Source organism: Coniophora puteana (genome assembly GCF_000271625.1).
Source record: "Coniophora puteana RWD-64-598 SS2 unplaced genomic scaffold CONPUscaffold_2, whole genome shotgun sequence".
Classification (NCBI taxonomy): domain Eukaryota; kingdom Fungi; phylum Basidiomycota; class Agaricomycetes; order Boletales; family Coniophoraceae; genus Coniophora; species Coniophora puteana.
Window position 1 is genome coordinate 1216213 of NW_006913054.1, and position 21339 is coordinate 1237551.

Genomic DNA, 21339 nt, shown 5'->3' on the forward strand with positions numbered 1-21339 from the left:
CCTTCACCTATCGTTCTCCACTGGAAACGCCTCATCAACTCGTCTTGACATCACCCATGACTATCCTTCCATATTCAAGCCTCCCTAGTCTGGCATCGACACTCATCACGTCTTCCTATTGGCTTGGACAGTCCTGACTATACTGTCCCAGTTCTGGATTCGATCCTTTCTCAACACATCTTCCAACTCTGGTGTCACTGTTTCTGGGCGGAACGGCACCCATACCGGTAGGGCGGTCTGATTTTGCGACACCTTGGTAGCTCGCTTCGGCGCAGGCGCTTTCAGAGACGTGGTATTTTTAAACTGGGGATTATGACCATCTGGTGCTGTGCCGCTACTGTGAGTGCTGCCTGCGTGTGTCTGCCTGACCATATGTGGGTACTGTGATGGCTGAGGAGCAGGGGGGAGGACGCCAGAGGTGTTCGTGAAGGGGTGGACCCCGAATGGATCGAATGTTGCCAGTGGTACAGTGCTCATCTGGGAAATAGGTCTTGGGGAAGGATGGTCTACTTGTTGTTCGTTTCCCTTGACGCTCAGTGCAGCCCTAGCTTTATACTCCTGGAGAACATCCCCGAAATTGGCCCGGCATACTCGGTACGGCGGGTCGTCCCGCTGCAAAACTTTACCCGTCTCCTCGCTCTGACCACGCCGTTCGCCAATCAGGTCTCGTTCTCGGCGCATCGCACGACGGAAAGTCGTGTCTCCGATCTTGTGAGGGGTCTTTGCGAGCCTCTTACCCTCTGATGTATGCTTCTGTCACGACGGTGCGACGGTCATTAAGACCACCTGACATGTTCTCGGCGCGTTTTGATCCTTTTGTTCCATCGTTATTACCACGTATGCCAGCTTCCAATCAACACCGTTAGCTTGTCCGCTCGATTCAAGGTGCTTATGCCGTAACGGAAGGACCCACTTTGCCAGCATTTCCTATCTGGCTCCGGCGGTGTACGAACCTTCAGTCAGCCTTTGGTGACTTGTTGCCACTAACGGCTCATACAAGACGAGCAGGTTGAGAATGGGGTATAGCCCTCTCCGTTCGGTTATCTGATACGTATGGTATTGTGGACGGACTGAAAGTCATCGCAATCGATGCTCCGTTGGACAATGCCCGATATTCTACTCAGGATCATTTACCTGAATGGGCGGGGTTACCGAGATGAAAGGTACTGAATATGTCAAAGCACATCTCCGCAAGATCCGTGTCAAGCATCCCGGCGCCAATTAACGGGGTACACAAATACATCTTGAGCCCATGGCAAGCGGAGGGTCTTAAGGGTGTTCTCAAGATCGTCTCGCCTTGATAGGGACCTTCACGTGAATGTAGAGGTATACACACGCCGTAATCATACCACTTTGCCCCCGAAAATCGTGCTCGGCGTTGGTTATCATAACATTGTGCAATCGGTCAGCAGCGGATGATTGGAGCACCAGTCGCTAAACGTTAATCTCCAGTGTGGGGAAGCTACATTCGGGTCAAAATACGGGGTGCAGTGAGAAACGCGAATGTAGTTTATTAATAAAGCTCTAGTGGGAGTGGTCTGAGGTGGACATCAATCACGGAACGTCTACAAAAGGCATGCGGCACTGCCGAGCTGTCGGCGAACATCGTGGAAATCGACATCGTGAGCTGCAAGCAAAGCATGAATGAGAGTCTTGGAAGGCAGACAAAAAGGCGAGTTAAGGAAATGGTAAGATACTCACAATCTTCGACTTCGCCCCATCGTTGAATTTGGCTGGCAACCTCGACTTGTGAGGCAAGAGCAGCTTGTTCAGCTGTTAGGTGCCCCTTGATAAGTGCAAGGGATATGATGAACGACTTAGTCGTATACGTCGCACGCTCCATGACTAAGGGGCCGAGGATATGGTATCAGTGTCCGGAGCCGTTTAGAGAATCTCGGGTGCGGAACGTACCAGCGAGTTCCCAAGGGTCCATCTTGGCAAGGATTTCTCCAAGTTTACGCGCGGTTTCTTCCGATTGTGAACTGAACAGAATGGACGAAGATACTTGAAGGTCTATGTCGAACGTTTTGCGTGCCCAGTCCAGCAATGGGTCCCAGTACTTGGTCTGCAGCTCGACGAGCTGTGGCGGGTCATCATTTTGGAAACTGCAAATCACAGGCTCAGCCACGGGTTTGGCTCAGCACCGAAGGGAAGCATACCAGATGGTATCCGTGTGGAGGTAGTCCAAAAGAGAGGCGCGGAGTTCAGCGCAAGTGTTTTTGTCCGACATGAAGTCGATAGCCCTGGAGGCAATGGACGTCTGTACAATGGTTTAGGTGAGTTGGCCAAACAATGATAAGCAGGATTTGGCATACCATGGGCAATGCATGGGGTTTCAGCACCGTCTCCTGATTCTCCCACTCGAATGCAATGAGCGAGGCGGCGAGTTGTTTGCTCGTAGGAAGAAGCAAAGTGTTCCCAGCCGGGGTCTTGATAGGGCGACTGTCCAATGTCACGGTGAAGCCATCCTGTTGCCTCTTGACGCCAACAGTTTTCCAGAAGCGTTTCAGTGTTGTCTCAGCACCTACCACGGGGTGTTAGTGCCTTAGAGCTTGAACGTGAAGGATACGGCGCACGATTTGTTTCTGTAACCGGAGGGCCATCATGTGTGGGAGGAGCGGTGGTGAAGCGTCTGGCCAGATGAACGCGAAGTGACTCTGTCCCGGCGAGGCGAGCAGGCAAAGCCCTGGAAAGCGTGTTTGCGTATTGTAACCGTGCAGTGAGCAGCATTTCTTTGCTAGCTTTGTCAAGAGACTGGTATTCCGTTCCGGCTTCCGACGCGGTTATTTGCTTCCTGGTCACGTGGGCGCATACCCCATGCCGTCACGCGTCGGCGGTGACTTGCATAATTACGGTCGCGGTGGTTCTGAATTTTCTGAAAACTCCACTGCTTCGTTTTCTTGGTTTCCATGTCCAGTTCTCCATCCCAGTCTCACCCGCAGGCAAAATCCAAGTCACAGTCACACAATGGCGCGCAGCCGAGGATTTCGGCCTTCTTCAGACCAAGCCAGGCATCGAACAAGAAGCATGACCTGACGCGTCTTCCCGCCACCGCTCACGCGCCCATCGATTTGACTGCAGACGACGACGACGCACTGGAAGCCGAGCCGGCACCGAAGAAGAGAAGGGTGGAACGGGCACAGTCTCCAAAGTCACCAGAGCTCACTCATGTCCCACCACCTAGTCACTGGCGCTATGATCCTTCCAGTCCTTCGCGCGAGAAAGACGATTCTAGAACGAGCACTGCCGATCAGGACTCTCGCATGAAGCGGCACGAGAAGTTCAAGCGTGTCCTCCTTGGTGACGACCGTCTGAGATGGAAACAATGCGATAGTGTGGAAGCCAGCCCGGCGCAGACGGAACCTCCAGCAGACCCGGGCCAGTCCAGTGAACCAGATAACGAGGCTCAGGATTCTGACGAATCTGACGAGGCTTTCAAAGAACTCACCGAGCGCTTCTCTCACAAGCAGTCCAAAGGCAGTACCCGGAAGCCCACGAATGGTTCTGGAAGGTCAAAAGGTAAACAGAAATCGGTGGAGCTTGGCCCCTGCGGACAGCCATATACACCGTCTGAGAAGCAGGTGTGCAATTGTCTTTCTGGCGTGTAAGGCGGGAAGGTCGTAAACTTTCTTTAGGTTCTGAAACTTATCAAGGAGAACCCAGATACAGTTCTCATGATTGAGATTGGCTATAAGTTCTACTTTCACGAGAATAGTGCAAAGGTAACCCATCCAGTGCGCGAACTTAAAGGTCATCTCAATTCCCGTCCTCAAATTTCTAGATTGCTAGCAAGGAATTGGGCATTGTAGCTTATCCACGCCGAAATCTTCTCACTGCATCGATTCCAGTCCATCGGCGAGACGTGCACTTAAAGAAGTGAACTTCCGTCTTCAATCTTCCGCTGACAGTGCTCTCATACCCGCAATTAGGCTCCTTTCTCAGGGCCATAAAGTTGGCATTGTGGAGCAAGTTGAGACGGCGGCGCTCAAGAAAGTCAGCGACACGAGGAACGAACTTTTTGATCGGAAACTCACACATTTGTACACTGCTACAACGTAAGTCTGGCTCGTAAGCAAGTCGCCACGATAATCTCAAAGTCCCAGGTTTGTGGATGAACTAGAATCTGTCGATGATGCTAGCAAACATTACGCCCCCTCCCTCCTTTGTCTCGCGGAGAAATCCAGACAGCCAGGTGTCGATGACACTGTCACCATTAGCCTCATCACCATATGTCCGTCCACCGGGGACGTCGTCTGGGACGAATTTGATGGTGGGTTCGCATTGTGCTTTCTGAGTTGTGTCTCACTGGTCCTCCAGACTCTCTCATGCGTATCGAGCTTGAAGTGAGTTGGTACCCGCCGACGAAGCACACCGTTAATTGCCGTCTAGACGCGGCTGACTCACACGAGGCCAGCTGAATTATTGTTCCCTGACAAGGGGATGAGCAAACCGACAGGGAAGCTCCTGAAACACTTCACCGAGTACATACTCTGCTATTCGAAGTATCTTGATCTTGATACTAACTAACACATGTATAGGACCGCGCCATTCCAACAGAGGGTCAGAGTAGAGCGTTTCAAGGAGCTCATGTCTTACACTAACGCCTTCGACCTTGTTACGAACTTCTACTCCGAAGAAACGAAGCGAAACTCGACGGATGTGAATGCAGGTTTGGTCAGCCACCTATGGGAACGAGCTGACGCTCACTGGCGTCCATAGATGAGCTATTGGCTGTCATAGCGGACTTCCCGCCACAAGTCATTATAGCGTTAGCGCATGCGATCAAACATCTCTCGAAATTCAGCATAGCTGATGCTTTCCTCGGCGCGAAGTTCTTCTACAAGTTTACGACCAGAATGCACATGCTCCTCAACAGCAACACATTGACGAATCTGTAAGTATTTTCGCCTACATTGGTTTGATACGTTAACGGGTCTGTCTTAGGGAAATCTATCGAAATGAAACCGACTTGTCAGTGAAAGGGTCGCTAATGGAGATATTGGATAGGACCAACACCAAGTTCGGCGCAAGGTTGCTCAAGACTTGGGTTGGACGCCCACTGGTAGACAAAATGTAAGTTCATCGTACACATGTCTGACGAACTCTTAAACGTCGCTGCCAGAGCATTGCGGGATCGCATGGATGCTGTGGATGAGATTGTCAAAAGCCCTTCGGACAAGCTGGTATCAATAAGACAAGTACTTCGCAAGATGCCAGACCTGGCGAAAGGTCTTTGTCGTATTCAATACGGCACGGTGAGCGTTCTTCCTGTAGATCTATGTCCCATCCGACTGTTATTTACGTCTGATTCGACGTAGTGCACGCCACAAGAGATGGCAGTTCTGCTCAGGACCTTTAACAAGGTCGCCACCATGTTTGATCATCTTCCTGAGGAAGAGAACAAGGAGTTTGACTCGAAGCTTCTGAACGATATCTTAACTGTACTTCCAAAGCTGAAGGACTCGACAAACGTTTTGCTCGCCGCTGTTAATATGAAGGCTGCTGGTCAAGGCAAGAAAGATGAAATGTGGGCCGACCAAGACAAGTTTCCGGCGCTTTACGAGAACAAACTTGTGCGTTGGCATCCCTTAAGTTACAGCCTTTTCTTATCGCATATTAGATGATACAAACCGTGGAGTCAGAGCTGGCTGATGAGCTGAAGTCAAGTGGGTGATTAATTTTCCCTGTGGACCATGCTAATCCCTGAGTTAGTTCGCAAACTCCTGAAGAAGCCCTCTTTAGAATGGACATCGGTATCGGGAGAAGAAGTAAGTATGCCACAACCTCAAGCTGATTTCTATATTAATGAATGCAGTTTTTGGTGGAAATACGGAAGAGCGACAAAACGGAAGTACCTGCTAACTGGACAATTGTCTCAAGGTCAGACCCCATCTTTACCTGACATAGCCCCATGGATACTCATACTCATCCAATAGGACCAAGGTCTTCACGCGATACCACAGCCCGGAAGTGAGACGCAAAATCCAAGAGAGAGCTCGTTATCGAGAGACCTTAGAGGCTGAGGCACACAAAGCATTCAAGTCGTTCCTCGAAGAGATCATTCAAGACCACTATTCCATTCTCCGCCACACGGTCAACACCCTTGCCACTATAGATTGTCTCGTCAGTCTATCTCATGTCGCTCTGCGAGACGGCTACGTGCGGCCCGAGTTCTCGGAGGACGATACTCTGGAGATCGTTGAGGGCCGCCATCCCATGGTGGAGGCCCTCCGTACAGACCCTTTCGTGCCAAACGATGTCTACATGGGTGGAGACGCGGCGAGGAACAAGATCATCACTGGTCCCAACATGGGTGGCAAAAGTTCATCCGTGAGGATGGTTGCTCTCATCGCAATTATGGCCCAGATTGGGTCGTACGTGCCAGCCAAGAGTGTCAAATTGAGCATGTTAGACGGCATTTTGACGCGCATGGGAGGTATGTGAAACGGTTTCTCCTCTCACCTCTAGCCATGATCTTAACATGATTGAAATAGCGTCGGATGAGCTTGCCAGAGGCAGATCGACTTTTATGGTGGAAATGTCTGAGACTGGTGAGATTCTTCAGAGTGCCACCGACAAGAGTTTAGTCATTCTGGATGAGTTGGGTCGAGGCACTTCGACAACGGACGGTGTAAGTCCCGAGGTTGTACACTGATGCTGTGAATACTGACAGGGCTTCTCAGATGTCCATAGCAGACGCTGTGCTGCAACACCTCGTTCAGAAAGTTAGGTGCAAAACGCTTTTTATCACTCACTACCCCATGGTGGCCATGGACCTCGAACGGAAGTTCCCCGCGGAGATCGAGAATTTACACATGGGGTATATGGCGGAAAGTCGTATCGACGGTCGGACGGAAGTGACGTTCTTGTACCGCCTCACGCCTGGTATTGCCACAAACTCCTTTGGAGTTGAGTGCGCTCGCTTGGCTGGCCTCCCCGAAAAGGTGCTTGAAGTTGCAAGACAACAGTCGGATGCGTGCCGGGATAGGATTGAACGCTGCATGAGGCGCAACAAGTGCGTTCCACCCTCGGCTTTTGCATTTCTTTAACTAACACGCATCATAGCATTCGTACATGCGCAAAGCTCGTCAGTCAGTGTATGCAGAAGTCCGAGGTCTCAAAGACCGTCGCCATAGAGGAATTAATAACCAGAGCAGAGGAAATATAGAGCTACATTTATCTACTATGCTTAATTCTTTTGTTTTTTACGCTTGGGTTTCGGACTATTCACGACTTCACTATCGATTGTTTGGTCGACCTTCCGTTTTGCAGGCTTGCCCTCTTCACCATTCACCTGAGCCTTCTTAGCCTTCTTTGATGCCGCCGTCTCTGAAACTTTAGCAGTCTGCTGCATCTGCTTGCACATCGACAGCAAGTTCGTAGAAGTCTTGAAGCGCTCCGAGCTAGCAAGATTTTGGTGGAGTTCTTCCCATAAGCTCGGTTTCCATATTTTTGTACATTTCGAGCTGTCGACCTTGCGGGTTTGACGGATGGCCTGGAGTCCTAATTTCAGGATGTCCTTGATCTGGGCCGCGGTAAAGTCCTTGTCGCTCTTGCAGGCTGCCACTATAGTTTCATAGATAGTGTCTCGGAGAGCTGGCATGAAACTGAGGAACTGTTCCTTCTCGGCCACCTAATGACATAAGTGAGTGGCAAAGGGATTAGCAACTGTGGACCATAACATACCACATATTGCTGAGACAGCAGGGTCTGTAGAAGCTGGAAAGTCTGGCATTTTCGATACGCGTTTACCGCCTTCTCGATGCCACTCAAAAAAGTGCTTCTTGACTGCCAAGCCAGGGAAGCGAAGCGACGAATGTAATCTTGGAAGAAGTTGAAATTGAGACGAGAGGCCTTGCGAGAAGTGAAATCCAGGAGGGATTCTTGATAGAGATCGACGATCGCTTGCTCCTGTCCTCCGTTCTGGAGAACACGAGATATGTATAAGCTACACTGGCTCAGAACGGATAGCGCGTCCGAGCCGGGTACCCTACGGGCCCGCTCGTGAAGTTCTTTGAAGATGGTCGTGGTTTTCTCCGCATCGATGACTGATGGAACGTCTTTAGACTTTGCCAGATGTGACTTCAGCAACCCTGTGGCCTTGTCAGATAGTTGTCGTTCGTCTGAACCGCTTTTAGTCGCAAGCTCGACCAGAGGCAGGACAATGCGAATGTTGTGTGGACTGCTAGGGTTCTTCTTGATGAATGTGTCAACTAGGTCCAACACCCTGTTCTTGAAGTGAGTTGCTTCTCGTTGGAGGTCGACAGCTATACATATTCGAGTCAGTATCACCAGATGAGCGAGCATCATGGGGACCCTAACCTTTCCCAGCCTTCTTGTCGCCAGTTTGCGAGCGGAATATCTCGGCAAGGTGGCCGTCAATGGCCATCATCTGGTCATCATCCATAAGCTCTTCCTCAGATTCGTCCGAGTCGCCCTCTGCGGCTCCTATCCCATTGACCTTCAAAGCCTCTTCAATCTTTCTCCGAAGCTCTTGAGCAGCTTCATCATCGCTTCCTCCTTCGCTGTCGTCTTCATCTTCATCTTCGTCCTCATCACTAACATCAGATTCAGCCTCCTCATCACCCTCGTCTTCATCATCCATATCCTCGTCTACATCCTCGTCCTCGCCCTCATCGGCAGCAAGTTCTTGAGGGTCACGACGCTCAAGTTGCTACACACGTGAGTATAGTCGTAGTATTATTAACAATACTTAGCACTCACTTCAAGGATTAAGTCAATGGTACTTTCCTGGACCGCACCACATAGCGACGCAAAGACTTGGTTAGAGACGCTTCTGAAATAAGCGGTAGACTTCTCCAAGAAACCGATGAGAGTGTCTACGAGAACGTCAATGGGCTCAGGCTGGTTTTCGTCCTCGGCACCCTTTGACTTCCTGGTCTTCTTCTTTTTGGATTCGGGGAACATTCTTGATATTGCATCCAGACACGTCTGCCGAATAGTTCATAAACCGACGACATTAGAGATGGACAACAACGAATAGAGCAAGCGAGCGCACCTGAATGGTATCTGCCTGGGCTTCCTCATCCTCTGAGCAGTAGTGGTCCAGAAGAGAAGCCGACAACAGCAGCTCAGCACCTTTTGCAGTGTCGTCCTCGATCTATAGCATGGCATCAGCACTATAGCTCGAGTTTGCAGTATGGGAAAACAGGCCTTTTGTAACCTCTCTATGGCCTGGAAAGCCTTCTCCCGCAAATTTACGTCCTCCTCATCCACTTCTTGCAAAATGGTAGCATGCTTGCTGTCATTTTGCAGGGTCCGAACGGCACTGACGACTTTGGCAACCCAGAACTCGCCGTCAGACGCAACGCCTGTTCGCTTTTGAGCCTTGTCATCTATCCACAGGTCAACTTCTCAGCTCGTCAATCTGTATCATGACATCCTCACCTGTTTTGATCACAGTGACTTGGTTGGTCAGCTCCGCCAGACAGGTAAGCAAGCGTTGGCGACACGTCTGACGGAGTTCATCTGAAAAGGCAGGGGAAGGCAATGATTGAAGCTGCACTAATGTCAGCACCGTAGCAGCAGTGAAAGCGAGGGAACCGAGCTTACGGCCTTGACAGGACTATGCGACGTCTTCTTCTTGATAGCAAACAAACCATGAACAGTAAACCAGTCGAGCACCAGCTGGACCCAGTCGTCGCTTTTCGGTATAGCTCCATTGCGAATGAGGTTCGCAAACTGGTCACATATCCAGGCTCGTTTGGCGTTGACGACAGTGAAGTCCCTAATTGGACATGAACGACGCAACATATAACAACCAGGAAGACCACGAACTGCTCGTCTGGATCGTTCACTTGGGCAAGCAAGAAATCGATGTATTTCTGGATGCCATCGTTGTCCATGGAGGATAGGATAGACTCCACAGTCTTCGTCCGAGTCAGCTTGTCAAACTGGCGGTTGCCATTGACACCCGTTAGCTGAAGGATGAGCGACATCCCCATTGTTGGATTCTTTTGTACATAGGCCTGAATGTCTTTGGCCTAGTATATCTACAGTCAATGAGATTCTTGAGCCGAGTACAGCAAACCAACGCACGACATCGATGGCAATTTTGTGAAGGTGACGGTCATTATTTGAGAGATGATTTATCCACGTGCGCATGAAGTTGGTGGTGAACAGCATAGGAAGACCTTCTGGTTTGACCCTGGGAAGAGCTTTAGAGAACACTTGAAAGCCGGAATATTTACGCTCGGCGGAAGAGGTGGTGGAAAACAGAGATTCTGGTGGTGATCAACCAAACAGTTCAATAAAAAGGTCGGTTCTCTCACCATCCACGACAACTCTGAAGAATTCTTGTACAGACCCTTGAGGCTCTTGGTCATCTGAAGGTGGAAGAAGGCGATCCAGTATGACATTCCAAACAAAGTGAAGTTGTGGTTTCCACGCCCCAGCACTTGTAGCCTTCTCGCTTGAGTCATCGCCAGCTTCCTGTATACAGGTAGTCTAAGACCAGTCAACAGTAGAGGAAGAAAGTTGCGAACCTTGAGAACACGACCTAGTGCCACAAGGTTACTGGTTGAAAGCAAATCAGGATCCTTGAACTTGGGTGCAAGTCTCTTGTTCCAGCTGTATTGCGGGCGTGCAGACTGGAGCTTGAGAGTGACCGCGACCTTGTCAGGTGTCCAGTCCTGCTCTTCAAACACGGCTTGGATGATGTGATCCAGCGCATCCTCCTTCCACGAAAGGGATGAGGCTCTCAAGACATCGACTGTCAGCCCTAACGTCCACCATGCACTCTCCCTGAGCCAGGATTTCTTCTTTCCGAGGGCGACAAGGAGATCGACGACCTCCTTGCAGCTGTCCAGACTAGAGGCATGCGTAGTCGATGATGGTGATGATGGCAATAATGTGTCGCGCACGAGCAACCCAGACTGAATGACGGTTGTGAGACCAAAGAGTCGCGCAAAGAGGACGTCCCGCTCCTCCTGACCAGTCATTGATCCCTGTGTTTTAGACGCATCCACAATAAGTTTGACGATCTGTGAGCATGTCACAGTATCCAGCATGGATAATAGCTATAGGTTAAGTGGTAGGGATCAGCATTTAGGACCAGGTTTATCTTCATATGATGGCACACCTCGGTCAATGTAACAGCAAAACCCAATCTACTACTTTCACGAGGACTCGCCAAGCCGCGAATAAGCCTCCTTATCGAGTAAGTCACATCCTCTGCGTTTAAGGCATCGAGTTCATTGTTGTTCTGGACGTCTTCGCCGTCTTCATCTTCATCAGAGGCGTCCGACGGTGCCTTGGCGACGTGGGAAGCCTGGAACCGCTCTAGAGAGGAAACGAGCTTGACAGAGGCATCCAGACGATCCTTTTTGGAATTGGAGGACAGATCCCAGAAGAGAGGGAGCGTAGTGGACATTCTTACCCGTCTCCCAAGTCTTCTGCACACAAATTTTGGCCGAGGTATGACTTCCTAAATAGGGGATATTTACACTTGTTTAAAGTCGAAGCCTTTGGACAACAAATATAAACACTCGATTGGGTTTCGTGTTTTCAATGACCAATTGCGAAGCTGTGAAATCGCTGATACACATTAAACAGTGATATGCTAAGTATCAAGTACGTGTTTCCAGATACAAAGTAGTGACTCGGGGCATCCGTAGAAGACATTAAGAGCTGCTCAGATAGTTCCTATGAGTGGTCATGATATTCTATACGAAGTGAATCCAGTGGTCCTTAATTCCTTGTTGGCATTTCAGACAATCCGCACGGGGGCCCATCATGACACGGGGCCTGCGGGTTGAGCTCGTTAAAGAGGCAGTCAATGTACTTGGCGGGGTCTCCGCTGCAGAAGAGGAACGAAGCAAGTTCGGTGGAGTGGGTAACTGAGCAAAAGTCTCGGGTGTTTGGAAGCTTGTGGAGGATATAGAAGAGGAATCTTGTATTTGTTGGCTGTGAGTCATGTTCGGAACAATCTGGGAATCGGAAAGTGACCGTGACATGGGCTGCGGAAGAGGCGTAGATGCCGCTGAGTTAGCCGAAATAGCGGTGGCTTGTAGGGTTGAGTCAAAGGGGTGTATTGTCTGAGGATCTCGAGTAGGAGGGTGAGATGCCAGAATCTCAAACTGCGGGGGTATTGCTTGTTCCATGGGAGCATCTAGTGCCTGAGTAGTCGAGATAGGTGAGTATTGGTAATGGAGTGCTAATGGCCTGAGGAACCCGATACGAAGACAGGTTAACATACCATGGACATGGTACCTCCTTGATGAGTGCCATCATCACCGTCTATCGTCAAGCTACGCGCGCGGTGGACCCAGTCGTCCGAGACTTTGGCTGAAGCTAGGCGTTTCTGACGACATTGGTGTCAATAGTGCTAGGGTATGTGATGGAAGGTGATTTAGCACAAACGCACAGGCTGCCTCTCCGATATGTTCATATTATCGGGGGAGCGTGCCCGCTTAGTTGCCCTATGAGATGATGGGGAAGACATGGATGCATTATTTGGGAGGCGAAAGGAGCTTGAGGGGGATTTCATCTCGACCTCCATCATGGTGGTTAACCGTGGATAGGTGAGAAGGGGGAAAATGCGAATGCAATTATGTGGTAATTTTTTGAGCGTGAGCAGGTTTGTGCTGGGAAAGTGTCCTACAAGAGAAGGTACGCGGATGAAAGGAAAGATTCACGAGCAGCCGAATTTCAAGACGCGTCGCCTGGCTCACCGGCAAACTGACAATGAGCCGGTGACATCCTGTCACATACACCGCCACATAACTGTATGAGGCAAGCTTCCTCGGGGTCCTCCTTCCCTACGCGTTCCACTTTCTCCTACTGCACCGTATTTCTGTAGCACTCGACGCTTTATGCTTTGTGCCGAGTGTGGTCAACAGACGGAATGGGACGACTCAGTATGCTCGCGCATCTGCACCCATTGCGGCACACTCGTGGACGCTCAGCAGGCCCTGTTATCCCACGATGCCTTTGAGAACTCAACAAATACTTCAAGTCGCGCACCCCTCAAGAGCCTGCGGACAGGTTGGTCCCTCCACCAGGACAAAAGTACTCGTGATGCGCGCCATCTTGTAAGTCCTCCCTTATCATTCTCGCTCTACCTCGCTTGCATTGACGTAGATTGACTTGTCTAGCACGCACACAACACATTCATTGCCTCCATTCTCAATCGGCTCTCCCACCCAGGTCATGCAGCCCGCGCCCAAACCCTCTTCTCTCTTGCCATGGAGAAGACGGCGTCCAGATGGGGACGAAAAGCAAAGTTGTTAGCAGGTGCTTCCATCGCTATTGCACTCAGAGAGGCTCACACATCGACCCCATTACATGACCTCGCTCAGATGCTAGACGTCTCCCCGCCTTCTCTTTCGAGAACTTTATCTTCCCTTATCTCCACCCTCAACTTTACGCTTGACCCACTGGATCCTTCCGCCCACTTTCCTCTTCTCATATCCCACCTTCGGTTTCTACTTGAAGCCAACCCACCGCAGCTGCCTGCCGACCTGGTCAAGCGTCTCGCAGGCACAAATTGGATAGAAGTGAGTGCAACAGGATCAGCACTGGCCGCTCTTCCCGCTAGAATTGACCCTGATCATTCACTCTTGAGGCTTCCAACGCCTCCAACTGCATGCGCTCTATTGATACTAGCCCTCGAAGCGGAGGCGCGCACACCTATACCAAGTCTCGAGCCCCTTGAAGGTTCCCTGGCCTCTCGCTATGCCTTATCACAAGTCGTCGTCGGATCTCGCTATCGTGCGCTTTCTGACCTGATCTTGCTCGCGGCTGCACACGTACCGTGGCTTGACTCAGAGGACATACAGGAACCGACCTCGAAGAAACGGAAACGAGCTAAAGTACCCCGCAGACTGCGTATCGCACGCATCATCAAAGATACGCTTCAATTCCATGCATTGCCTCGAGAAGAACCGCACTTCGATATAGACTTGAACAAGTCGAATCAGTGCAGTCTAAGTGAAGACGACGAGACAGAGACCGAGCCTCCGCGCAAGAAACGGCGGAAGCCCGACCTAGATTCCTCAAAATCGTTTCTCCTCAATCCGCTTTCTTCTGATTTACCCCCTTCTCCGCCTTCGTCACCTCCACGTTCACCTACGCGGCCATACCGTCCACCCTCCGGCCTTCTCAGCGCCTGCACGCTGCTCTCCACATCGCCCACTCGCGCACCGACACGTTCCTCTGCACTCTTGCGTCTCCTTAACGCAGATGACGACGCAGAGGTCATACCAGATGACCTCCTTTTCGCGCCGGGTGAGCTAGATTCCGTGTTTCGCTCTCAAGCTGAGCAAGAGGCTCTGGCGCCTCTGTTCCGACTCGAGTGGGGTGAAGACGACCCCGAAAACAGGCATGACACTCGGGGTCCGGGCGCGACGAAAGGTGCGTCCAGGAAGGCAGGCGCTCAGCGGGAGAAGCCGGAGAAAGGACAAGGGTCCAGCAAGATCAACATGGACGCCTTCAACGAGCTCATGGCGACAAACTCTCATGACGATGATGATGATGACGGCAATGACGATATAGACTTTGATTGCCTAGATGATGATGCTGTGGCTCCTGGTGCACCACTCGATACTGGTCTAGAAGATGAAGAGGCCGACGAGTGGTCCAGCGGAGATCGTTGGCTGCCACCTTCCAATAATGTCCGCACACCGCCCCGAAATACTGCGCTGGCAACTACAGATGAAGAAGAGGTTCTGGAGGCTTGGCGTCCCCTCACGCCTTCTCCTACCCGAGGACGTAGCCGTGGTGGAGCGATGGGCTGGGGAAGCGGGGCCGCAGAAAGATACGATGAAGAGTACTGAGACTTGGCTTTTTAGAACATAGACGTACTATACTATACTCTACATATTGAAAGCATACTTTGCATAATCCTATTGCACTAGACCTTCGTGATCATGACGCCCTTCTTCGATTATTGGCAGTCGGAGATCAACGTTTTAACGACACTTGACTGCTGGTTTTGAGCCAACTCGTACTAGAGTCTGGAGTATAGAAGTTCAGGCATATCTCGCGAATAAACCTTCGCTGCGTGTACACTCTTTATCTGAAATGTACAGCGCTTAAAACAGCAAATGAGAGGACCAGGCGTCCATCGTCGCAATCTAAGCTTTCCGCATTCAACAATGCAACTGCGCATTTGCATCTCCCCCGAGGTTCATAAAGAATGGTGAACAGCAGATGCTTTGTGATTAACCGAAAGTCTAAATAGTCTATAGGTGCGGGTAAAACGAAATTCTCATATCAGAGCGAGAAATCTACTCTTGCACGATATCCTCTTTGCGCGGCTTCGACGGCGGCTTGGCCTGCTTGAGCTCGCGCCCCTGACCGATGATGTTCTGAGCCTCGCCGTCCACCTCGAGCTCGAGCCCTACAACCGCACACGTCAGCGACCCACGCCCTATCGCACTCGTAGCGAGAGTCAAAAAGAACGGTGCTCACCAAGACCCTCCTCCCGCACCAACCCGAGCACGTGCTCGAGCTCAACGAACCCGTCGTTGTCGACGTCGAGCTTCTTGATCACACTGCGCCCGACTTCCTCTTCGGGCCGGTGCTTGATGACCGCGAGCGCCTTCTCGAGGTCGGCGACGGAGATGCGCCCCTGCGCGTCGGCCGAGATCATCTGCAGCGAGGAGCCGACGCGCGCGTCGTACGCCTGCAGCTGCGCGTCGACCTTGTCCAGCATCTTGCGGATGCGCTGGGCGAGCGCGCTGTTCGGCGACTTGGAGTCCTGAGCCTGATTAACACAAACGAAGCACGTAGGTGAGATGGTGATCGTGGGATATGCAGGGCAGGGATACGCACCTCCTCGTCGGCGCTCATGTTCTCTTCCATCAACGCACGGAGCTCGTCGCGCTCCTTGAGCACGCTAGACTTGGCCGAGAGAATCGACATCGCCTCGGCAAGCTCCTTGAGCTGCTCCGTCGTCATGCGAGCCTTGGCCTCCTGCTCCTTGGGAGTGGCGGTCTCGGGATGCAGCTCCGAGTCAGGCAAGAGCGACTGGGCGGTGCGCGTCTCGAGCTCGTCGGCCTCGCGCTTCGCACGGCGGGTCGCCTCCTCGCGCTCCTCCTGCTCCTGCTCGTCCTCGATGAGCTCTTCCTGCTGCTGGAGAACGTCGAGCTTCTGTTTGTACGACGCGTTCTCGTCTACCTCGAGCTCAGCCTCGTTCAACTAGAGAGAAAACCGAAGATAGGTATAAGCGATTGAACTTCGGACAGAAAAGGAGCACGGACGAGGTTATCGGGCAAGCCGCTGAGCACAGCTTCAATGCTCTTCAGCATCGCATTCTTACCAGTCTCGTCCACTCCCGGCGTGCGATCAAAGTCAAACGCACGCCCGAGAACAAGCAGCACGCCCGACACACGGTTGTGCAAATGTAGATGGATCCACGTAGATAGCTCGTCCTTGAGCCTGTTGGGCGGGATGCCCCGCGTGCGGATACCACGGCTCTGGCACGCGGCCCTGAGCTCCGCCGCGTTCAGCTGGTCGACGCCCTCGGCAAAGATGGCCTGGTCGTCGCGCCTGAGGTTGCGCAGGCGCGTGCGGAGCGCGCCGCGGAGGAAGTTGTCTGTCCCGAACGCATTCACACCCATGTAGCGGCACATGGAGACGAGCTGGGGCCTGGAGAGGTTGTCGAGCGTGAGGTCGTCATCGAAGAGCTTCGCGACAGAGATGACGTCCGCGGGGGAGGGCGATTCGCCGGTGGAGCGGACTTTGCGGAAGAACTCCTTGAACGCGTCGGAGGACATGATGTGTGCGTTGGCTTTCAAGGGGGACTCGCGCAAGGTGGACTGGAGGAACTTGGCCATCTCGAGACGGACACGGAGTAACTTACGCTCTTTTTCTTCCTATAATGAGATGAGGGAGGGCGACTCGGGCTGTGCAAAGAGTAGACTGACCGCAGAGAACTTGTCCTCAAAGGTGGAAGGAAGCATATTGGGGAAGAGCTTGAGAGCGACAGGAAGCAGCAGCTCCATAAAGGGAACGACGATAAAGACGGCGAAAGGAACAAGTCGAAGGAGATCTTGGGTCGTGCGCCGGAGCTACAGAGGGACAGGTCGACTGGTCAGATGGAACAGAGTGGCTTGGCTGGGCCGACTAACCTGTCTGCTTTCTCTCCGTGTCAAGGCCTCACCGTGGAGAAGCTTCCACTGGAGACGAGAGGAGATTCGGACCTCGGAGACGAGAAGCTTGGTACCGTGCCAGTAGTGCTGGGCTTCATGCTTGACCTTTTTCCATACCCTTGAGATAAGTGGAGCGTCCGTTTTGGGGTCCTTTGGTGCGGGAGGAGTCGGCTTCGGTTCGGATGGAGCAGCAGCAGCAGAATGCGAAGACGCAGTAGAGGATTCGAAACGGGCGGAGGGGCGGAGAAGGGAAGAGGAGGGATAGGCGAGACTGAGAGGGAGGGGGAGTGGTCGTGCGAGGAGGAGAGGCAGCTGGCGACGGACTGCGGTGCTGTTTGTCCTAACGAGGATGCGGGCAGCTCTTGGGAGTGCGTTCTGCGATGTGCGGGGCAGCCATACCGACATCGAGGGGACTGTCACACCGAAATGTGTAGTGACTGCTAATAAATTTAAGTCCTAGTACTGGACGCGTCCGTCATCGGCGTTCGGCACGCAAAAGAATGAATGATTTATTTGACATTGTTTGTCATCTCTCTATTATCTTATCGCGTCATGCCCGACGCGTCCCTCTCAAAGGAGGAGCGCAAGGCCCGCAAGAGACACTTCAAGTCCACAAAGAACAGACCAGCACACATTGACGACACCTGGTCTCCCTTCCGTGCAGCAGAGAAAAAGTACAAGGCACGCTATCCACCACTTGACCTCTCAGACGTTCTCGATCTCTCTTCCGATGCCGAGGCCCACGACTACACATGGCACGGTCGACCAGATGCCGTACATGTCCACGACATCTCTACCACAGACACCAGAATCGTGACCGTGCCGAGTATACCGGGTTGGTGCCTTCCAATCTCTGGCCTTCGTCTCGCTAACGAAAATCCCCAGGCCTTGTAGTCCTACCATCCTTCCTCTCTCCCCAGAAGCAACGCGCTCTAGTCCGCTGGGCTCTTCGGGACCACGCCCGTCCACCAAACGAGACAAATCTCGACACCCACTACGTCCTCCCCTCCGATGGCCTATGGACCGCTCACCTATCCCCTTCACATCCCCTCATCGACCCGCGTCCCCCGCCCCCAGACGCGGAACCCACTCCTGCCGGTCCACGAACGCTCATAGCCAACACACCCGCCACAGTCACCAACGTCTCAGAGATCGCCGCTCTCCCAAAGCCTCCTACTGCGCCAGCGACCACTGCGTCCCCGGCTTCACCAGATGTGCTCTTACCCCGCCTGCGCTGGGCCAACATCGGCTGGTTCTACCATTGGGGAACCAAGCAGTATGACTTTACGCGGGGTAAAGTCGCCGTTGATCCTCGAATAAAACAAGTTTGCCGTCAAGCAGTTGCGTCCGTCGACTGGTCTGCTGTGTTTGGTGCAAGCACAATGGAGAACGATAAAGGCTGGGGCGACGATGACTGGCGACAGTGGGGCGATACGTACGGTGCGCAAGCCGTCTAACTCATAACGAGCAGTGAGCTGACATCTCTGCAGAACCAGACGCAGGCATCGTCAATTTCTATCAGACCAAGGTGCATTTCTCGTTTCCACTCTGTTAACTTCCTGTTCATGATATCCTAACAGGACACCCTCATGGCCCACGTGGACCGCTCCGAAGTATGCGCAACGTCGCCGCTCGTCTCAATCAGCATCGGAAATGCCGCCATCTTCCTCATAGGCGGGCAGACGCGCGACGAGCCCCCTGTACCGATCCTGCTGCACTCGGGCGACGTGGTCATGATGGCGGGCCCTTACTGCAGGCGTGCATACCACGGTGTGCCCCGCATCCTCGCCAACAGTCTTCCGCGACATCTTGTAGATGGACCATGTCCCCAGGATGGAAACATCGACGACGACGAGGTGGAGGAGGAGAACGACTGGGCTCCGTACGCTGCGTATTTACGAAACGCGAGGATCAATGTCAACGTGCGCCAAGTGTTTCCACGTGGATTCGACCCCTCGAAAGAAGACAACCATACCTGCTAATATCTAAGTCTTGGGATAACTTGCTGTATACATTGATCCTATGCAACTTCTTACCTCGGAAGTTCCTGTGAGATGCGTGACATGTACACACCTAGTAAAATGCTGGTCATTGGTTCAGTCTCATCGATGCCGAGGCAAAATAATGGGAATTGAAAATGCAAGAAACAGGACGTATAGATGCAGTGTTGATCGTGAGCGTCGTGAGTGAAAGCAGATATATGCACTGCAGCAGATCAGTAGAATAGGTGACAATAATAACCTCGTCAGTCTCGTTCCGATAATGAAGCCAATAAACTATAAACATCTGACAAAACGTCCTTTCCATCCCCACTCGATTTTGATTGCAGATCCCGCAGACTGACGCGTCGTCGTGCCGTGCCGCTCTCCCGGCCCGGAGAGGCACAAAAGGCCGTCTTCTCTCATTCAAGCGGCTGTCAGATAGATCATGAAACGGGGATCCCCGTCTGCACGCCCGAGGCTGTTGCGACGGGCGATGTGGGCGCGTCGACGGGGCTGCGCTCGCGGGTGGACGTGGCGCCGGCGCCGCCCTCGGCCTCGCTCTCCTCGACGATGTACCACTCGCCGTCGCCGTCGCGCTCCGAGTCCATTGCCCACCACCGGCTGGCCTGGAGGATGAGCACGCCGGTGAGGGCGACGCTGCAGGCGAGGTGGTACGAGGCGAGCTCGATCGTCGGTTTGCGTAGTGCTGCGGGGAATTCGGCTGTGGAGGAGGCTGGGAGGTGGGGGGAGATGAATTTGTCGTTCAGACCTGTGGTGGAGTGGGTTTTAGCTAGGGGTGCTAGATGGAGAGGGTGACGCACGTGGTACGACGGAGTAGAGGTAGACTATGACGGTCGTGCAATACAGGACTGGAAAGTTATGTCAGAGAAGGCAAGCAGAAGAAGAGTAAGTAACGAACATATGCTTCCGCCGTCAAACATGAGGTTGGGTGCCTCGCCATCACGAAGGCTCCAGAGAATGGTGGTGGCGCCGAGGACGACGACAGAGGAGAGGAAGTAGAAGAGGGGTGCTGGGCCTCTAATGAGAATAGCATAATAGCGAGCTGCTGTCCAGAGGTGCTCGTCCGTGATGGGTGTTTTCCAGAGTGTAAGGGAATCAGCTATCCAGTGGGTGAAGAGGCAGCCTACAGCAAGCTAGGTCAGGACGTGCATGGGTAAATGGCGAGAGACGTACCGAGAAGAAATGAGGTGACGCAGAAGACGACGCTGGCTCGGATGCCCATGTTGACCAAGTGCAAAATTGGACAATGGTGGGACGAGGATTTGAGTGACAAGAAGGATGGGGGACGTGTCTAAATTGACATTTGCCGAAACGTCAAAGCGCTCATATGTCCTTCTAAACTAGGAAAATGTGGAAATCACATTCGACTTGACTTGCTTCCTTTCCTTGCCTCATTGGCTCATCCACCATCGAAGCCATGTTCCGTCCCTCCTCTGCCTCATCCGTCGCCTCGGCTTTACGCACTGCATCTCGCGCCCCTCAGACGCGTCTAGCAGCCAACCTCGTTTTCCGAGGCCAACCCCGCCCCTCCAGACGCGCCCCCTTGTCCACCACCTCCGCCGAATCGTCCCCCACCCCATGGTTCATCGACCCCTCCCCTCCAAAACCCCGCCAACCAACACCCCACGCCGCCCAATCCGCCGCCGACCTCCCCGCTGACCTGCCCCACCCACTACGTGAGCTGCACGCCGCCCTCAGCGTCTCCCCGCACCTCGAGCCCGGCACCCTCTTCGTCGGCAGACCCACGCCCATCCCGTTCGGGCCCCCTCTGCCCCTCACCGAGCCCCAGGGACGCCGACGCCGCGGCGGCACGTACTCGGGCGAGGGGCTCCCTGACGACGGTGCCGGCATATGGAGCTGGATGGTCATGGCCGAGGTCAGGCATGGCACCGAGGGCCGCGGCGCCATCGAAGCTGTCGTGCGCACCGTGCGCAAAACGGTCTGTCCCTTGTCGTCGTTACAGCCGTGAGTTGCCCCTGCGTCGGGCTGACACTTGTTTCAGCTGCTTGGGTTGACACCTCCTGTACCCCTCCCGCCAAAGTCGAAACGGCGGATGAACAACGGCTGGGCCATGATCGACGCTGGCAACTTTATCGTGCATGTAGTCGGGAAAGATACCAAGGCAAAGTACTTTTCACATAACCAAGAGTGGTGAAACCATTTGTTCACGCTAGAGTATGTCTATCTTGATCCGCATTTGATAAATGCTCATTTGGTTCAGC

General features: G+C 52.8%; 9 protein-coding genes across 9 annotated transcripts; 4 read left to right on the forward strand and 5 right to left on the reverse strand.

Moving 5' to 3' along the window:
- Nucleotides 1-183: 183 nt before the first annotated feature.
- On the reverse strand, nucleotides 184-462 carry CONPUDRAFT_42737 (uncharacterized protein; the record flags this gene model as incomplete). Its single annotated transcript, XM_007765792.1, has 1 exon — nucleotides 184-462. A coding segment is annotated over one exon (279 nt), but the record flags the coding sequence as incomplete, so codon positions are not given.
- Nucleotides 463-1512: 1050 nt separating this feature from the next.
- CONPUDRAFT_97547 (ATP12-domain-containing protein) lies at nucleotides 1513-2734 on the reverse strand. Its single transcript, XM_007766445.1, has 6 exons — nucleotides 2577-2734; nucleotides 2316-2524; nucleotides 2160-2260; nucleotides 1912-2105; nucleotides 1702-1845; nucleotides 1513-1627 (listed from the first exon to the last, which is right to left on the reverse strand). Exons 1-6 carry the CDS (start codon nucleotides 2728-2730, stop codon nucleotides 1566-1568), a joined length of 864 nt encoding a protein of 287 aa, XP_007764635.1. The 5' UTR covers nucleotides 2731-2734; the 3' UTR covers nucleotides 1513-1565.
- Nucleotides 2735-2909: 175 nt separating this feature from the next.
- Nucleotides 2910-7049, forward strand: CONPUDRAFT_69938 (DNA mismatch repair protein MSH3; the record flags this gene model as incomplete). The annotated part of the gene is made up of 18 exons (XM_007765977.1): nucleotides 2910-3581; nucleotides 3636-3722; nucleotides 3810-3862; nucleotides 3930-4055; nucleotides 4104-4270; nucleotides 4318-4343; nucleotides 4390-4481; nucleotides 4539-4669; nucleotides 4720-4894; nucleotides 4945-5073; nucleotides 5123-5255; nucleotides 5319-5573; nucleotides 5621-5666; nucleotides 5713-5768; nucleotides 5816-5880; nucleotides 5937-6436; nucleotides 6495-6631; nucleotides 6684-7049. 18 exons carry the CDS (start codon nucleotides 2910-2912, stop codon nucleotides 7047-7049), a joined length of 3216 nt encoding a protein of 1071 aa, XP_007764167.1.
- Nucleotides 7050-7189: 140 nt separating this feature from the next.
- On the reverse strand, nucleotides 7190-11392 carry CONPUDRAFT_47531 (uncharacterized protein; the record flags this gene model as incomplete). Its single annotated transcript, XM_007765827.1, has 13 exons — nucleotides 7190-7633; nucleotides 7687-8267; nucleotides 8323-8674; nucleotides 8725-8952; nucleotides 9020-9121; nucleotides 9142-9356; nucleotides 9409-9520; nucleotides 9574-9748; nucleotides 9799-10004; nucleotides 10060-10244; nucleotides 10293-10467; nucleotides 10506-11039; nucleotides 11102-11392. 13 exons carry the CDS (start codon nucleotides 11390-11392, stop codon nucleotides 7190-7192), a joined length of 3600 nt encoding a protein of 1199 aa, XP_007764017.1.
- Nucleotides 11393-12796: 1404 nt separating this feature from the next.
- Nucleotides 12797-14865, forward strand: CONPUDRAFT_97552 (uncharacterized protein). The gene is made up of 2 exons (XM_007766446.1): nucleotides 12797-13052; nucleotides 13116-14865. The coding sequence occupies exons 1-2, from the start codon at nucleotides 12834-12836 to the stop codon at nucleotides 14793-14795; spliced, it is 1899 nt and encodes a 632-aa protein (XP_007764636.1). The 5' UTR covers nucleotides 12797-12833; the 3' UTR covers nucleotides 14796-14865.
- A 547-nt stretch (nucleotides 14866-15412) lies between these two features.
- On the reverse strand, nucleotides 15413-17519 carry CONPUDRAFT_47783 (LETM1-domain-containing protein; the record flags this gene model as incomplete). Its single annotated transcript, XM_007765845.1, has 5 exons — nucleotides 15413-15727; nucleotides 15796-16161; nucleotides 16224-16838; nucleotides 16890-17033; nucleotides 17094-17519. 5 exons carry the CDS (start codon nucleotides 17517-17519, stop codon nucleotides 15413-15415), a joined length of 1866 nt encoding a protein of 621 aa, XP_007764035.1.
- A 147-nt stretch (nucleotides 17520-17666) lies between these two features.
- CONPUDRAFT_117367 (uncharacterized protein) lies at nucleotides 17667-19122 on the forward strand (the record flags this gene model as incomplete). Its single annotated transcript, XM_007766447.1, has 4 exons — nucleotides 17667-17949; nucleotides 18000-18554; nucleotides 18605-18642; nucleotides 18695-19122. 4 exons carry the CDS (start codon nucleotides 17667-17669, stop codon nucleotides 19094-19096), a joined length of 1278 nt encoding a protein of 425 aa, XP_007764637.1. The 3' UTR covers nucleotides 19097-19122.
- Nucleotides 19123-19280: 158 nt separating this feature from the next.
- CONPUDRAFT_134842 (uncharacterized protein) lies at nucleotides 19281-20352 on the reverse strand. The gene is made up of 4 exons (XM_007766448.1): nucleotides 20291-20352; nucleotides 20016-20240; nucleotides 19918-19965; nucleotides 19281-19865 (listed from the first exon to the last, which is right to left on the reverse strand). The coding sequence occupies exons 1-4, from the start codon at nucleotides 20337-20339 to the stop codon at nucleotides 19540-19542; spliced, it is 648 nt and encodes a 215-aa protein (XP_007764638.1). The 5' UTR covers nucleotides 20340-20352; the 3' UTR covers nucleotides 19281-19539.
- A 182-nt stretch (nucleotides 20353-20534) lies between these two features.
- Nucleotides 20535-21272, forward strand: CONPUDRAFT_149864 (uncharacterized protein; the record flags this gene model as incomplete). Its single annotated transcript, XM_007766449.1, has 2 exons — nucleotides 20535-21056; nucleotides 21120-21272. The coding sequence occupies 2 exons, from the start codon at nucleotides 20535-20537 to the stop codon at nucleotides 21270-21272; spliced, it is 675 nt and encodes a 224-aa protein (XP_007764639.1).
- Nucleotides 21273-21339: the final 67 nt, after the last annotated feature.